This window comes from Glandiceps talaboti, chromosome 5, assembly GCF_964340395.1.
Source record: "Glandiceps talaboti chromosome 5, keGlaTala1.1, whole genome shotgun sequence".
NCBI lineage: Eukaryota > Metazoa > Hemichordata > Enteropneusta > Spengelidae > Glandiceps > Glandiceps talaboti.
In genome coordinates this window covers 21,352,337-21,369,163 of record NC_135553.1, presented here as the reverse complement: position 1 = coordinate 21,369,163, position 16,827 = coordinate 21,352,337, and the positions used below count along the sequence as shown (strand labels likewise).

General features: G+C 35.9%; 1 protein-coding gene across 1 annotated transcript; it reads left to right on the top strand.

Moving 5' to 3' along the window:
- Positions 1–1,381: 1,381 nt before the first annotated feature.
- LOC144435489 (alcohol dehydrogenase [acceptor]-like) lies at positions 1,382–11,711 on the top strand. Its single transcript, XM_078124081.1, has 16 exons — positions 1,382–1,405; positions 1,966–2,178; positions 2,682–2,747; positions 2,854–2,999; positions 3,556–3,656; positions 3,989–4,041; positions 4,688–4,816; positions 5,170–5,286; positions 6,687–6,779; positions 7,086–7,139; positions 7,637–7,687; positions 8,601–8,695; positions 9,804–9,993; positions 10,384–10,436; positions 10,881–11,048; positions 11,579–11,711. Exons 1-16 carry the CDS (start codon positions 1,382–1,384, stop codon positions 11,709–11,711), a joined length of 1,686 nt encoding a protein of 561 aa, XP_077980207.1.
- The last annotated feature ends 5,116 nt before the right edge of the window (positions 11,712–16,827 follow it).

The following is a 16,827-nucleotide window of genomic DNA, read 5'->3' as shown; positions in this document are numbered from 1 at the left end:
GCTCGGCGCTCCTGAGTCCTACTCCACAACACTGCATCTCGGGCGCAGCTAAGCTTTCGTACCCTCGAAGTTCATATTTCGTTGCTCTTTACAGACACAACTATTTACATTTTTAACTTGTTCTCAATTGTAGTCACTTATTCAGCGCTTTATGTTGTTATCAATTAGGACACGGGGAACTGTATCACACATGGCAGAGATGAACGAGATTATCAATAAATATGAATATTATTATTATTATTATTATCACTTTATTTCAGATTATACAAAAAACAATCCATAGCAAAACAAACAACAGACAAAACACATTAAAATAGACGCGTACTCCAAATACTCCACAAAGCACTGTGTGATAATACTGAAAGAGATAAAACAGCAACCACAAACGGGCCGGTTACTTGAGAGATGCAATCTGCTAAGAAAGCTAAGACATTTTTTCCTAATGATCTCATCAAAAGTTAAAATCGAAAAGTTGACAAACATTGCGCTATTGCTCTGAATAAAAGAATGTTTAACACCTGACAATTTACGGAAAACATGTGAGTAAGCTCTCTTGGCAAGATTAAAAGTATTTACTGAGAAAATACTCCACAAATAAGAACAATAAGGAATATCACAAAAGACTGAAAATAAGTGACATTTAACAGAGAGGGACGCAAATTTAAAGTCACGAATTAGAGCATTACCTCTGATATAAAAAAAAAGTCGAGTCTGAGCCTGGATGTCCTCATTATCCTTGAGGTCACAGGTGATCAAGTGACCAAGGTATTTGTAAACATCGACGTAATTCAGCAATCTACCATTCAGGTAAATTGTAACTGGTCTGAGCCTACGTACATTAGGTTGAATTAGCATACACACTGTCTTTTTCTCATTGAAAAGTATAGAATTAATTTCACCAATTTCACCATAGTAGCCACAAGTATTAGCAAGCATCTGCTGACCATAGGCTCCAGTAGATATAATAACTAAATCATCAGCATAAATTAAATGGTTCACTTTATAGCCACCGAGAAGGCAGCCATAGGGAAGTGTTGAAAGATTCTTACTGAGCCTTCCGAGGTCATCTAAATACACAGTGAAAAAAAGAGGTGAAGTAATTCCACCTTGGTTAACCCCATTCTTTGAATTAAAAGATTCAGATAAACACCCATTCCATCTAACCACAAAGTCTTGATACCTGTACATGTATGCTAACATCTTAATTAAGTAAGGTTTGACCCCTCTGTCTAATAATTTATTAAAAAGAATATCATAACGAACGTACAAAGCCGTAATCAAACGCTTTAGATGCATCCATGAAAGTGATGAAAACGGGAGTATTACGACGTTTATAATGATTTAAAATTTCTTTCAGAACAAAGATTGACATATCAGTACCATGCCCTGGTTTAAACCCGAACTGGTGATCACTGGTCGACAGACAATCTATACAGCGATTTAGTCAAACTCTCTCAAACAATTTAGAGGCTGTTGATGTAACAGCAACAGGGCGATAATTTGATTTGTCACAAATGTCTCCACCTGGACATTTTGGAAACCGTAGTCATTAATTATGTCTATGCAATACATTTTCTTTACTTGTATAGATTAATAGTTTACACTGTAGAGAATGTGAACTTAATAATATTTTTGAAATAAGATCTCCACCTCTTCCCAAAGTTCAAAGTTCTGTAATTGCATTTCGGGTAGTTTTCACTTCGTGTATACACGTGATGCACATGCTTGCATCGCGAAGGACAGACTGACCGAAGCAATCTGTGACCTGACCTGTCAAATTAAATCAAGGTATCCACAGGACAAAATCATTGCCCCGAGCTTGTATTCGTCTTTTTTTTCTTTTGTGAATATTGTGTCTAAAGTATTGAAATAGTGAAAAGAACTGGGTCGCTTACGTTATGCATCAAGTGGTAGACACAAAAGACCTACGTATACATTATGCCGTTTATAGCAACTTGAAGATAGACTTCCAATATGGAGACAGATAGTAGACAGGTTTATGACTTTGTTATAGTCGGAGCTGGAAGTGCAGGATGTGTCCTGGCAAATCGTCTGTCGGAAGATGAGAACACAAGCGTGTTGTTGATAGAAGCAGGTCCAGAGGACACAAATCCTGCCATTAATATTCCCCTACAGGCCGGGAGTTTGATAGGTACAGAGATTGACTGGATGTACAAGGTAAGCGACCTTTCTATTTCACATAACCCATTGTGTTAATCCACATTCATAGTTTAATCACCTTTCCTTGCAGATTTTATTTTAAGCTATGATCTTCTATTCAGTATCCACCTTCTCTGCTATGAACTGACCCTTTCAGAGACTCGATTATTTGAAACAATGTCTGACTCAATAATTGATAGGTTGATCTGGACAAAGGTGCAAATCTAAACATTAGCCATGCGTATGAATAAGTCAGCAAAATGATTTAGCACAGGTATTCACGCGTACAACACACACACACACACACACACACACACACACACACACACACACACACACACACACAGGTATATATATATATATATATATATATATATATATATATATATATATATATATATATATATATATATATATATTATATTGTATACAAGCTTGTGTCAATGAGGTGTTTCAATATAATTTAGTTTGTCGACTTTTTATTTGCAAAAGTGTCTCAGACATATATCTCTATTTTGCAGACCGTTCCACAGAAAAATGCATGTCTCGCATTTAATGAACATCGTTGCTCTTGGAACAAGGGAAAGGTAAAATATTCAACTATAAATTCTTCTCTACGTACAACTAAACCATTTCACTTTTAATCCAAACTTATTTTATATTCTACACAAATATTTGGAATCATTCCTATAGGTACTTGGCGGTTCAAGCAGTATCAATTACATGACATACATTCGAGGAGCCAGAGAGGATTATGATTCTTGGGCTAGGCTTGGAGCTGAAGGATGGGGCTTTGATGATGTTTTGACGTATTTTCTGAAATCAGAAAATAACACAAAGTAGGTTTGACAACATATTGTGTACTTACACTAGGCTGTCTACTAACAGATAAGGACTCTCACTCTGATTTGAATAATGGGATTGTGATTAGAGGTATACTTGTCTAGCCATGAATAATTGCATAGCCATATCTATGATGTGACACATGCGCGTCTACGATATTACGCATCTCGTATATGGGCAATTGGGATTAATCTCTCTATCTCTGTCTCTCCATCTATCTCCGTCTCGTAGTCTCTCTCTATCTCTCTCTGTCCGCCTGTCTCTCTGTCTCTCTGTCTATGTGTGTCAGTCTTTCAGTCAATGTCTCTCCTGAAAATTTCAAAATACCTGGCTTAATTCATACTTGAAAGCACAATATATTCAAACTCCACATTGAAAGACGACACATCTTGTAAATCTCTGTTTCAAGTTGTAAATATATAAAGACAGGGCAACTTATTGAAGTGGAACAATCTCATAAGCAGATTTAGAATGACAGTAGTGGCTACAATTGTGATATGTTGACTCAGTGAGTAATAATATTAACACACGTAACTTTGTTTTCTTTTGTAGCGGTGACTATGTGAAGACTCCCTATCATAACAAAGGAGGGCCACTGACAGTGTCCGATATGCAACCTAGATGCAAGTTTGGAGAGATGTTCATTAAAGCAGGTGAGAGCTTTGCAGAATTATTTATTTTAATTTATCAATGCACCTAAATTATGGTGGGTAGCATAGTCACAGACGTAATTACATAAGACTATCTAGTTACTCTTAGTTTTTTCTCATGTCGAATTGGTTAATTGCTAATGATTTCTAATTCTCTTCTTAAGTGGGTGTCTACCTCCAGCCTTCCTTCCTGTTACCTGGTAATGATGTCTAACAGTAATCACTGGTCTGAGTTCGGTTAGATGAACATTGACAAGTAAAGACGTATGTCATAATTATAGTAATAAAGGGTTATCAATATATACCTACAAATAAATGTCAATTTGTCATCACAGCTCAAGAAGTTGGATGTGCCATAAAGGATCTAAATGACTTCGAGAAGGAGGAGGTAAATGAACTCGTGTACACAATTCCAAATTACACAACTTTGAGCCTCCAAAATCCTAGGGATGGGGGTTACATGACCGACCCATGCGTGTCCATGCATTCGGATGTGTGTGTGTGTGTGTGTGTGTGTGTGTGTGTGTGTGTGTGTGTGTGTGTGTGTGTGTGTGTGCGTGCGTGTGCGTGCGTAGCCCCATCTCTGAAAGACATGTTTCTTTCAAGCAAACGTGCCACAAATATTAACACTATAGGGGACATGTGCATGTAAATAGATTTTAAGAACGTGACCAATACATGTAAGGGTTTAAAGTAACGACCTCGGAAGTTAATAGTACATTTAATAGAACCACCATTGAAGTATCCCTACCAATACCAATATCAATATGAGTAATCTGTCTGTATCCAAAGGCGCTACTAGCAATGAGCAATGCACGTCATAATTTGTGAAGGTTTTTGAAGCGTTATCAGAGACAATTTAAGTCAGATTTTGATCTTGTCTCATGTCTCAATGTCTAGCATGATATATTGTCGATGTTCTCTTCCAACAGTAATGAGGGTCTATGTATATCACTTTACAATCTGTATGATGTCATGAACTTTCATCGATTGTAAATTTCACTTTTTACCGCACATTGCCCTTTGTCACTTAGGATTGTGTCAATTTCTTACAAGCAACGATACAAGACGGTAAACGATGCAGCACGGCACGAGCCTATTTGACTCCCGAAGTTAAGGAAAGAAAGAACTTGACAATCTGGACAGAAGTAGTGGCAACGAAAGTAAGACATTTAATATGAACCATTCTTGTCAATATCATGTGTCTTCTGATTCACTTGGTCCGAATGTTTGAGTTCCACAGTAATAGATGATTATGATTTTATCGGCTGGGCATTTCAGTTTATTATATAACCAATCCTTTTTATCAAGACCAACATTTTCATTTCTTTATCGTGTCATGTCTGTTAAAATTACTATAATTGGGTTATTTTCAAACACAGTTTTCAACTTACTGACGGTCAGTTCTTTGGGGTTGTCAATACCAAGTTATCAGAATGATGCCCCCCCCCCCCTCGCTTCATAACTTACAAAGGCCTTAATTCGAGTGTCACATTATCCGGTCAATTTTGAACAGATTGGTTTTGAAGACAAGACAGCAAGGTGCATACAGATACTTAAGAATGGTGTCGAAAATGAGGTTGCCGTACAGAAGGAAATCATTTTATCTGCAGGGACAATTGCATCACCTCAGGTATATTACTCAATCGTACCTTAAATTATTTGAAAACGATTTTCTGAAAATGTCATTAGTGACATTACTATGAAGTAGAATACGGTAACATTCAAGGTTTAGAGGCAAAAACCACATTATACATGTCCATATATTCTCCTCTTATTCATAAACATTGCAGAGTTGATTATACACATAACAGTATATAAGGAAATGTTTGAGTATCTAAACTCTTCGATGTTTCATTTTGTCAAATGCAGAAATGTTACAATTATCAATAGTATTATGCAAAAATTTAATTCCTTCCAGAATGCCTTTTGACTGGCTGGGGAAGGAGTGGTCCATGATGACTCCCTCCCAGCTCCGATGACCAATATATAAGAGAACCCCCCTTCCCCATGAAGACAATTTTTTCCAAAATGACCCGCCACTAAACCACCTCATACATATTTTCGACATATCACTTACATACATATCACTTACATATTTTCAGGGTATCTCAGTACATAACTTAAATCGTGCGTGACTCATTGCATGTAGTTGATATGACTCTATTTAAACTTGGTCTATACAAATTTAGCAAGTTGACAGGAAGTAAAATTTCCAAGTACTTTTCGGTACATATAATATACCTGTCTGTGGCATTATATACACACTGCAGTATGAAACGTAACAATAATTATAATAATATGCAGAATCAAATGCAATTCTCTATGCTGTGTATTCCTACTAATTCAAAATCGAATGCATTCAAAATTTAATGTATAACCAATACCACAATCCATCCAGAATTTCATTCAGAACAAGTTGTTTTTTATTTTGAGGGTGACCCATTGATAAGACTAATAAACACAAATGGACAGTTCCAACATCAGTTTAAAGTACCATGTTCAATGGTATATATACCCTGTAAGTAAGCAAATAAATCGTTAGTAGCAAGTTCAATTAGAGGTGCGTGTAGTGGGTTAAAGAATGAAAGGTCTTATTTGTTATAATATGTATACTTCTGATAACTAGCCGTTCATTAATACTATATATCAAGTACTAAATGTTTACTTTATTATTTGAGAAGTAGTGCACATGGGCATGCACATGGAACACAAATAAAGGAAGGTACAGGGGATCCAATGCTACAGTTGAAACAGCTGACACCTTACGTACAGTTGTTCAGGAGTGATTTAACACCACCAAAATGACAAATACATCTATATATATCTTGTTATTTTTCAAGGTGACCTCCACTTCAACTAGTGGCTGCCAAAATGACGTCCCCAAATCTAGGGATGTTTTACAAAATGTCCCCCTCCCCCACCACTAAAAATCTCACCCAACGCCATTTACTATAAAAAAAAAAATAATAACCATCTCCTTACTCCGTTAATGAGTGAACATCTGTATATTTATTTCAAATTATACTACAGTTGCTGATGTTATCTGGTGTAGGACCAAAAGAACACCTAGAAGAATTAGGTATAAACATAGTGTGTGATCTCCCAGTAGGAGAGAATCTACAGGTAAATGGGTCAAATTAAACACATTGACATAATGTTCAAGTTCTGTTGGCCTTAAACTCAAGGTCTTTAATTTTCATCTACCATACTATTTGCGAAATTCGAGCCAAATCACTTATATTAATATCAACACTCGCCGTTGGTGGTGCTCTTAACAATCGTATAATTTAGATATTCGAACCAATTCATCTACTTATATCAACACTTAACGATGATACTAATTGTGATTTCGAACCAAGTCACCTGCTCTTATCGTTTGCATTCAGATCTAATGTGGTCTTGATTAAATTCTATATTACTTTAATACAGGATCACATATTTACCGTTATTCGATTTGAAGGTTTTGGAGGTGGCATTTCTATGGTGAGTGCAAGTTCTTCCTGTGTGTGTGTGTGTGTGTGTGTGTGTGTGTGTGTGTGTGTGTGTGTGTGTGTGTGTGTGTGAGTCTATGTATGTGCCTGTGTCTGTGTGCACATGTGTTATGTTTGTTTGTTTGTTTATCGTTGCCATTAATGTATACATCAATTAAGAAAGCGACCCCAGGCGAAAGAAAGACGAACATGAAGTAATATAGTAACGCATCAGTGTTAAACAAGGGTAGCCGTTTAAAATATGGGTTGTTATATTTGACAATCTGACATTGCATCTGATCTTTCAACTTTAATTTGTCAGGTTCAAAGTTGCATCGATAGGTGTCCGTTGTCATTTTATAACAGGAAATATCACTATATAATTTATTCCCAATTTATTCTATAAGGTAAAGTACATTGTAATTGGTAGAAATGTTAGTTTTTTCTTGAGCATGTATAAATGCGTTGCATGTGCAGTACTAAATTATTTTTTTTCATGCTTCCATTCAGGACTGGACATCGACCACTGGAGCTGATGCCTGCGGTTTTGTTAAAACCAAGGTACAGTTTTAATACTTATTGGGTTATTTTGCTACAACCCGTGCGTTTAAAACCAAAGTAAAATGTTTCTACTATTTGCCAAAATCGTTTATATTATTCATATCAAGTGTACAATGACAATTATTTGCACTAGCTGCAACTGGGATATCGATATTTTTCCCCCATCAAATAAATAACCAAAGATATATTCACTACAAATTGGTCAATTACTTATAAAAGGACATTGTATCTGTTAATCAGTGGTCAATATTATATGTAGATAGTGTAGTGGCAAGTTTAAATCTTGAAGCGAAAGCTTGGTTTGAATCTGTCACCATATTAAAACTATACTGGTTCAAATGCAGTATCATTTGTCGATCACACAACCACAATATATTGCAAATTATTAAAGTACCAATAATTACATTAATTACTGTACATGTTAACGAGTGGTCGATATTATCCATAAGCAGTACTAAAACAGGTGATGCTATACTATTCACGCGGTGTACGACATTACGAGTAAGTAATTCTACTTAGCAAAACATATTTTGAAAAAAACAACCGTCCCAGTTGCAGCTAGTGCCTTTATTTGCAATACAGGTATGAGGTCTTTCTACGTTTTCAATTTGTAAACAATGTCTACTAACTGATTTCACACTTATATTAGGCCTAGAGTGTGATGATACAGTGCCACATCTGTGCTTATATCTAACTCAGAGTCTCTTTATTTTGTAAAGTTTGAAATAATTATGTGTGTATACTACAGTCTGTCTTCTAGTCTTATATACTGCATTTTTAGTGCTGTTTGTTATTAAATGGCCTTGGTCCGCAAATAAAGGTTGACCAATTAGATAGACAGAATGTAATGACATGCGATGACAAACGGGCTACAATGACGTGCTTTTAGAAAATTTCGTGATTTCCTCTACAGGAAGATTCACCCTGGCCTACTACACAGTTTATATACAGTCCATTTTTTTACTTCGGTGGACCAAATGAACAAGAATGTTGGGATGTTAAGGATGAGTAAGTATAGATGATAGTTATCATAATATTACATTATGTATGTATGTATGTATGTATGTATGTATGTATGTATGTAATATGTATGTATGTATGTATGTATGTATGTATGTATGTATGTATGTATGTATGTATTGTTACGTACAGAAAAGACGATGCAATCGGCAACTTAAACTTAGACCAGGTTTATTCCAAACCTAAATTATAACTAAAGATTACAATGCTGAGTGTTATGACCGTACAGGCGAACCTAATACACACACAGTTTACTTGAGATTAACGTAATAATATAAACAGCATATGAGGAAATTCCTACACAATTAACCAGCTTTTTGAAATTAATACTGTTTAAAGATGGTACAAGAAAATAAAGTCCTAGTACACAAAGTCTTACTTGAAGTAAAGAAAGCTAAATGCAGCACAGCTCTGACAACTTACTCCAATTTGCACACACCCAGAAACCTTCAGGTGTACTGGTCGTCACATGTTATTTCAGGTTAACAATGGCTGCCGAGTTTGTAGGACAGCAAACTGATTTATAATTCACAAAGTTCACAGAATACCAACTGTATTTCAAGTCCGCACAGAAAGTTCGACATGTAGTTTCCAAACGAAGAAGGTACTAAGACCAGTCTCGATAACATCGGCAATATCAAAGAGAGTTCCAAAGTCTAACTGTATTGAGTAAAACAGTCACTTCCTTAGCCAAGTACAGGTTTCTCAAACTCACTAGCTGTGCTGCAACAGAAAAGTCCATGTGTTCTATGCGACTGCCAGGCTAATACTGTCCAGGCCATGCCAACCCAATATACGAAATATTCATGTCCCTGTAAGTGTGTCTATTGACATGCAAATTAAAATAATTACAATTTCAAAGCAATAAGTAATTAGACAACCTCAATGGAAAATTCCGTGACTCTTAAGACATTGACCGGTCGCAGAGGGGTCACAGAGAAAATTGCATCATCATAACAGTATGTGTGCGTGCATGTGTACGTACGTACATACGAAAATAGTATGTGTGTATCATGTGAAATGTGAAGAGTAAAATTGCTCAACACAAACCGCCAATTAACGTTATATCTGGCTTCATTTTTTATTCTATCATTAGATTTACTGAGGCGCTACTCCATAAAAATAGAGAGTATATGGCAACAAAGGAGGGTTTGATGATTTTGCCAATCCTGTTACATCCAAAAAGTGTCGGTAAACTAACATTGAAAAGTCTGAACCCCCTGGAGCCACCATTGATGGATCCACATTATCTGGAGGATCCTGTCGATTTAAAGACGATGATTGAGGTATACATCAAATCAAATCACATCGCTTCCAAATTGAAGTAACGTTGCCTACATGATGCTGCTGGATATGAAATAATCTCTCAACTCGGCAAATAATGTACTTTAAAGTGTAATGTAGGATGTAAACTTGGCACATTTTCGGACTTAAATGTGTAAGGAAGTAGGACATTTAATGTGTCATATATGCTAAATAGTTGTTTATTGAATATAATCATATACAGATAATAAAAATAGGGCCATTGCAAAGGGAATGGCATGATGATGTCATAATGTCGTGCGTCTGTACGGTTAAGAAACTATGTGCAAACTTTTCTATGGCGTGTCCTTTCTTTGAAATTTAATGTATCAATAATATCAAGAAGTATAATTTCCTAATTATTTTACTTATAGGCAGTACGGGTTGTTCAAAAGCTGACGTCGACGAAAGCATTTCGAGATATGGGGTAGGTTTTATTAGTCGGCATGGCAACTGTACCTGGATGTGAGTAATTGTACTTAAATAATATACAGACACGTGATTTATAGTATGGTAATGGCAGATTTTATTGATATATTCATTGAATGTGTCAGCAAACACGATTCGGTGTGCCATTGAGATCATTTTCATGTAATGCACCGTACATATTTAAACAAGCCTGCCATACATATGTATGCATATTCATCGTATGTTGATAGTTTGGAAGATGATACTGCTGTTGCGGTTCGTGCGCATGGCTTGATTAATTTAAAGCTCAATAAAAAACTAATCTTATTGAAATATTCCATTATATAACTATTTACAGTTTTCCAAGACAGCAGGTAAACGATGAGTAGTATAGGTAGGCATAATTATGTAAATCCTGTAGAGAAAATTAAACTTAGTCTTATGTTTGTCTTCCTTGTTATAGAGTAACACCTTGCTATTTTAAGTTTGACAACTGTCCCCACGAAGTAGACAGTGATGAGTATTGGGAGCACGTCATTCGACATGTTTCTCGCTCAGTGTTTCATGTCATTGGTACTTGTAAAATGGGAGCCAAAGACGATCCGACAGCTGTTGTTGATCCTTCACTGAGGTACGACTTAACACATACAATAATGTACTGTATTGTATTGTATTGTATTGTATTGTATTGTATTGTATTGTATTGTATCGTATCGTATCGTATTGTATTGTATTGTATTGTATTGTATTGCATTGTATTGCATTGTATTGTGTGTGTCATTTTCTAAGCGATAACATAACAAGTCAAACTTCATAACGTGGAGGGAAGAAGGTACATTATACTTGAGGTTACCAGGGCTAAGCTGTCGTGTAGTAAGATGATCAATGCTATCCAATGTAGGGTTTTTGATTTGTCGTCAATATCAATGTCAATAGCTGTTGAATGGTGAAGATATTCTCTTCTGACATCAAGTGATTATTACGTACTTGAAATATGTTATGCTTATTGACAATACACCGTGATGGTCATGATAATTTTAATATTCTCAGAAGTTTTTTATATATTTTTGGTGCTTCTTTCCTCATTCTAGTGTACCATATTAAATCAGATATAGTTTATTTGCTACCATTTAATTAAGGTCTTCTGTCCTTTCATTACAGAGTACGAGGTTTGGAGAACATTCGTGTCATCGATGCTTCTGTAATGCCACATCTTACATCCGGTAACACCAATGCTCCTACCATAATGATTGCAGAGAAGGGTGCAGACATTATCAAGCAGTGCAAATATTAGAATATTGATGCTCCGTAAACAAAGCTAGTGGTCGCCAATTTATTCAGAACATTTTTATATGACGTTTAGTAAGGACAAGATAATCATACATTTTATTAAAAGTGCTATTTTGTTCCTATGCTATTTTAACTTTGGACTAAGTTTACACGGTTGTTAATAGGGAAAAATATCACAAGTCAAGTATCGATAGATTGTTCTTAAATTTCCTTAATATATGTGATTCAATTATTAATTGAAACCAATATTTCATGGCGGCCATCTTGAAAATCGCTGCCATTTTTAATTTATGCAATTTACTGATATAACATAATGGCACGATAACTACTATCACCATTCCAACCCAATGTCTTTATTTTATTTTATAATGCACAGTTGTATTCATTGTTCTACTGTAAAATATCCAATATGCATGACCATCATCTTGAAAACGGTGGTCATTGTTAAGTTATGCAAATAGGTCTATACTTAATCAGACTTAATCAGGAGGTCAAATTCTATCTTCATACCACATTGTGAAGTAAGCGTTATATCTGGCGGCCATCTTGCAAATTGTAGCCATTTTAAAGTTATTCATTGGTCCATCTAGTTACTTTAATTAGTGATTTTTAATCTGTAATCAAACTGTATCTTCACACTAATTTGGTGCTCTATCAAAAGCTGATCATGACCTACGTTATTTATATCCACTGGGCAAGTATGTGGTATACATTAGTTCACCCGTACTGACTTCTATGTTTCCCACCACCTTAATAAAAATGATGGGTTAGTGGGTCGGTTAAAAAATAAACGTACAATGTATTACAAAAAAAGCAATTAAACAAACCAATTTCTCGAATTTCAGCAATAAACGATAATTTTTGTTCAAATGGGGTTGTCATCTGACAATCTGTGATATTGTGATTTTTTATGATACTTATTCATTTTATTTAAATTCTCAAAACTCGAAGAAACATTGGTAGGATCAATACCTGAATTCGAATGTCAATTGTACACACGCATTAAGTACACTTTGTCAAAGTTCAAACGAGCATATAGTGCCATGCACCTCTTAAATGCCTTTCCCGACATCTGTATGTGTATGTGTATGTGTATGTGTATGTGTATGTGTATGTATGAAATAGATATTGTTACACGTCCGTGAGAACGGTAAATGGAAGAACTTCTTCTCAATACCTATACCTAGAAAAGTCTACACTGGCAGTGAATCTCAACGCTGTAGAAATATATAACTTGCCGATTTTACTCAATAAAAGTATTTCGACTGTCAAGAAATATGATATTGTGAGTAATGAATAATTAATGTTACTGGCACTGGTATAATTATGTTATTCCCAATATTTTTCTTCGGGGGGGGGGGAGTACGAATTACCTAACGGCCTTTGTCAATATGAGTCGCTAGACAAGTAGTGACAACACTTAGGTCACGAGTATTTTCCGGCTGAATGAAAAAAAAAATATTGGAGAATAACATAACTATACCAGTGCCAGTAATATCAAAGAAACATCGGGGAAAGTAATGGCAATTTTGAACGTTTTGACTCATATTTCGAACACAGCAGAACAGTGACAATGACACGTGACGTAGAACGACCAGTTTATTTATTCCATAGTTTTGTTGAACTTGGCACGTGTATCGTATAGTTGTATTACAGCCACATAGATCTGATTATAGTGTTACATTCACGTCATCATACGACTGTTTACCAACACATTGAATTGCCAATTCAACATAGAATCATGAATTTTAATTTGAATATACCACTGTTTCCAATTGCTATCATGCATTTTTTATTCGTATACAAATGACTACTTCTGTGTCAACATTTGACAATGTATCAAGAATTATTATTCGTAAACATATGAAACTTTTCTGTTAGCATCTGTTCATAAATAAAACGTGATTGGTAAGCAAAAGCGTACAAGTCATCAGATATATTTCCCAGTATAATCGTTGACAGTATTACAATGAGTGCTGACGTTCAAACGTCATGCACTCAACAACATGTCATGCGTACATTCCAACGATATAAACAATCACGTGACAAAGACTTCTTCTAGACATTTCATATTGCAACCATTTTGTAGTCAACATGACTACTTTGAAGCCCACCTCTTTATGTGTCTTATTCCTGCTATGTACCGCTTATCAACGAACTAAAGGTATGTATATTATTCTTCCCTTGCTTTACTACAACTACGAACATCAGACCGTGGACGAACCGAACCTGTCACAAACAGGGAAAGTAAACAACTGAAATACATTAATAATACAATTTCGAACAGTATGTTTAAAGTACAGAGACTTGTATTAAATTTCCATCAATTGAAAGGAACGGCCACTTTATATTTCGCGTTCATAAACAAACGTCCAGTTCCCCTGGCATTTCATGTACACACATAACGAGGCCATAAAACTGTTCCTATCAAACTATGGTGTGTAATACAAGTCTCTGCTGTCAATGTACTGAACCAAGTGTTATTAATCCAATCCAATTGTTTATTTTCCCTGTTTATAACAGGTTCCATTCGTCCACGGTCTGATGTCGGCAGTTGTAATGCTGAATTACTAGTATCATATGTAGAGTGCCTCGACAAATGATATTTAAGCCATTTTTGCATTTATATATACAGTAGATGTCATAAAATTAAGTGCTCAGTAACAGAAACAAAGTTCAAAACTGTCGGCCCAATACAAAATGACCGCTATCTGGCGCCATTGATCGCGCACTGTGTGCCACATGCCATACTTGGAGGCTGGGCAATGTCACAAACATCTTTTAAATGACCTATTTTCAACCTTGTCATTGGGGATTTGTTATTATCCTGCAAAATGCTTTTTTATCGATGTATCAAGATCAGAGACGGTGATCACAAGGTTGAATGTTCAGAGACACAATAAGGTAAACACACAAACACCCCTTTCACAGTGTCTGCTCTGTAGACACAATAAGGATAACACACAAACACCTCTTTCACAGTGTCTGCTCTGTAGACACAATAAGGTGAACACACAAACACCACTTTCACAGTGTCTGCTCTGTAGACACAATAAGGATAACACACAAACATCCCTTTCACAGTGTCTGCTCTGTATTTCGATTTCGTTAATGATAACAACAAACTAGATATAACTGTAACAAGCCTGATTAGAATTGCATATATGCTGCGATTATTTGAGGCGTAGACAAAACCTTATCTTGACAACCATTAGTTTGCCAATAGATATGGAAAACACACGTCAATTCTTTTAAGCTGAGCAGTGTACACATGCAGCAATTGATCAATTTAAGTGATTTGACTGAAATGTCAAATACTCTTATCAGTGCCGCTATCCAACTTCCTAATCTGAAGAAGGGTTGTATTACATGTCATTACTACACATATCTTTATATTGTCCACTTTTGTGCTCCAAATGTTACATTTCGTACACAACTTGTTCATGAACTTGTCGATTGAAATGTACCATTACCCCGTAATTAATTTACCAAGCAAGGGATCACGCATATAGTAGCTCAGGATTGTATTTGCCCTAACGGAAGGCAATCTGCAAAGACAATAGCTTAAACAGAGAACTGCCGGCGCCTGGGACCCTATTTTGCATATGACTGACTGACTGTATGTTTGGAGGTGGAGAACTTGTGATGACTCACTGGCAAGTAATCACCAAAATATAAACATTCCCTATTTGGGTTGTTCACATACAAATGCCGCATATTTGAATAATCCTGAATGACACACAATCTAAGCAGCTGTTTGCAGGGGAATTTGTCTCATTTGGAAAGGTTTTTTCATTCTATGAAACAAACAGACTGATTTTCAACTAATTTGTGTATCAAGTTACCATCCTACGACATTCACAAACAATTTGTACATGATACATGCCCTGTATGTTTCTCGGGGCACATAAAAAATGCTGAAAACAAGACCTAAGAGCTAGTGCTCTGTACAGCAGTTTGAATTTCCCGTATTTGCATAGATTAGCCATAATCCTCTTTATATAGGGCAGTTCTGTCTTTAAACAATTCAAATAAACAACCGAATACACAGATGTATGAAGTGTCTTATTTTCTATAGCTACTCCAGCTGAGTGTGGGGGTACATGGACTATATTCTACAACATAGACACACCTGGTGATTCTAAAGATGTTAACATCTGCAATGAACACCCGCACATTTACTTTGGGTTTTGCTCATTTATATTTTCACTTAGAATATCTGGAAAAAGGGTGTTTTATGAGACCTTATTAAATAAGAATTTCAAAGGAGCATTTGTGTGAGAAGATTGTGATGTTGTCAACATTTATTTGGTAGCATTGATTGATTTCAGACAAGGCTATATGCCATTGTAGAAGAGGGATTTTTTTCTTCCATCACAATTCAAAACACAATGACCCCCCACAATTTTGAAAACAGCATGACCCCCTTCTGCCAATTTCAAAAACAGGGTGACCCCCCTTACAAATCCCCCACCCCCAGGCCGAAGAAACTGGCCGGTCCCTTATGACTTGTGTAGTTAAAATTTTGACGATTTCCATGTGACACAAAACTTACAGTTCAAAAACTTGTTACAATATATACGTTACAGCATTACGGTTGACGATTAATTAGGCATTCTAGATGCTGGTTCTAGCTTGATAATGGTTGTCTTAGGTTTGTTTATAAGGGAAATTGCAGTGCTCACGTGATAGAACAAGCACAAATACGGCTGTTGGTGAAGAAATATACCTCCCTATCTGTAGGGTTTTCAACCAATCAGAATGCGAGATTGTTTATAGGTGACGTATAATCCCTGGTATAAGAGTTGACAGTATTACAATGAGTGTTGACGTTCAATCACTCTACAGCATGTCATGCGTGCATTCCTACCTTATAAACAATCACGTGACAAAGACTTCAAGTGCCATTTCATGCTGCTAACGTTTTGTAGTCAACATGACCACTTTGAAGCTCACCTCTTTATGTGTCTTATTCCTGCTATGTACCTGTTATCAACTAACTAAAGGTAAGAAGATAAATTCTTGTCTTGGGAAATCTATTTATAATCATTTAAGTTAGCAGGTTCGATTTCTAATAGTGATATACAATATGTATATTTATTCTTCCTTAGCTTTACTAC

Bases quoted from the DNA above. Each gene is read 5' to 3' on its own strand.
- LOC144435489 (XM_078124081.1), top strand. From the start codon at position 1,382: ATGCCCTGGTTTAAACCCGAACTG. The intron at 9,994-10,383 runs GTATACATCAAA...TTTTACTTATAG, and splicing joins ATTTAAAGACGATGATTGAG to GCAGTACGGGTTGTTCAAAA. The intron at 10,437-10,880 runs GTAGGTTTTATT...TCCTTGTTATAG, and splicing joins AAAGCATTTCGAGATATGGG to AGTAACACCTTGCTATTTTA.